A 1,733-nucleotide genomic window follows, 5' to 3' on the forward strand; every position below is an offset into this window, starting at 1 on the left:
GAGGGAGGGCCAATCGAAAAAAATGGCTTGGGGGAGGGGCCTCAGGGCCATAAAATACTTGGGTAGTCAAGGACGTCCTTGGGTTAGTCATGGAGTTAGAAGATACCTCCATGGGTTAGTCTTCTGAAAGATTAGTTAAATTATATGGGCTCATCATCATCATGTCGGGCGTGCTGCAGGGCTCGAAATTAACATTGTCCCAGTGTCAAATGACACTAAATTTTCAGCTCGGGACAATTCAAATTACGTTTCGGGACAATTTTGGGGCAATTGGAAAATTCTAAGACCATCTACGTCATTTGGGAACGCGATCCATCCATCCATCCTGCTGCAGACTGCTGGCAGCCTATAAATATATAATACTCTGACAAACATTAAAATTTGACCAATCAGGGATTCCAAATATCAGGGATGGTGCCATGCCCATGATATTATCATGTATTTCCCTACATTTACTAATCAAGTGGACTTCAAGTTGTACAAATTCAGTTGTTGTTTTCTTATTTTTGTCATCAACTTATTTCCTGAAAAGCAGGCTGGGACAGTCCATCTTCAGTTCGGGACAATTGAAATCTATGTTCGGGACAATTCTGGGACGATAGTGAAAAAAGTTAATTTCGAGGCCTGGTGCTATAACGTTATGTGCTGATACTGGATGCCAGTACTTTTGTATTTGTTGACCCTCATAATTTTTTGTGCAAATTGGGGCCCATATTTGCACACCAGCCCTCCCCGGCCCCCGACCTCGCGAAGTGCAGTGCGTTTATATATATATATAATTTACCTGCGAACCGTCGCCACTTTCACACGGACTCTCACTTTTCCGTTTACGACGTGGTTTCGGGCTGCCCAGACCTTTCGGCTTGCCAGGTTTCGGGGGCGGTCTCGACCCTGCCCGGCGGTTGGAAGTCGATGGGGACGGCGACGGTTTGGGGACGTCGGAGGCCTGCCTAGACGAACTTTGGCGTTGTATCGGTGTGTTACTTGACATCGGCAGAAGGAACTTGAAGATTTTCGTCTGCTGAGCCATACTTGCGGTTCTTTCGACTGCTATGTTTGAACTTGAAGTAGAAACACCGAGACAGACTCAGTCAAAAATTGGCGGGCGAAGGGGAAGGACAGGAATAATTCAGATCAGGTGACTCTTTCTGTCCAATCAAGGTTAACATGATGTCATTATTATAATAATATGATAATGTTAATAGCAGCGCCACCTGTTAGATTTATACAGTATCACACAGGGCCATTTCATTGATAGCGTGTAACATTACCGTTACCATGTTCACATTCATGTTCACATTCCCGGAAGATAGGGACCTACTCTCCAAGCAGAGGTTTGGTTTTCGTTAAAAAGACGGAAGTAAAACTGTCAACCTCGGTTTATATAACTTTGGATGGAAGCATTCGCTTCGAAATTCCAACTCGGGATGAATAAATGGCATGGGACACAGTCTGGACATGACCACATTAAAATATTCAGATTCGTTCAAGAAGGACAGCCCCAGAGTGGTCAGTTGTGGTAATTGGCTAAAAACACAGTGCGTTTGGGTTTTGGCTTCAATTTTTGGCGTGTTTTAGGCTTTTATTCATCGGGCTTTCTTCTTTGCACTGGTATCTTTTTTTTACCCCAACCCAACGTTGGATTGGCGTATCTAAGCATTTTCATTATCGTCGTCGTCGTCATTTTGGGTGAGTTGTCAGGACTCTCTCTCCCCCTCCATCCCTCTCTCTCT

At 44.5% G+C, this 1,733-nt stretch overlaps 1 protein-coding gene across 1 annotated transcript in view; it reads right to left on the reverse strand.

Moving 5' to 3' along the window:
- LOC109463446 overlaps positions 1-1,093 on the reverse strand; it is a 4,661-nt gene extending 3,568 nt beyond the window's left edge. Inside the window, exon 1 of the mRNA XM_019760266.1 lies at positions 785-1,093. Within this exon, the coding sequence (XP_019615825.1) occupies positions 785-1,030 (246 nt within the window). The 5' untranslated portion in view covers positions 1,031-1,093. The remainder of the gene's footprint in view (positions 1-784) is intronic.
- Positions 1,094-1,733: the final 640 nt, after the last annotated feature.

Source organism: Branchiostoma belcheri, unplaced genomic scaffold (assembly GCF_001625305.1).
Source record: "Branchiostoma belcheri isolate BF01 breed outbred unplaced genomic scaffold, Haploidv18h27 scaffold126, whole genome shotgun sequence".
Classification (NCBI taxonomy): Eukaryota; Metazoa; Chordata; class Leptocardii; order Amphioxiformes; family Branchiostomatidae; genus Branchiostoma; species Branchiostoma belcheri.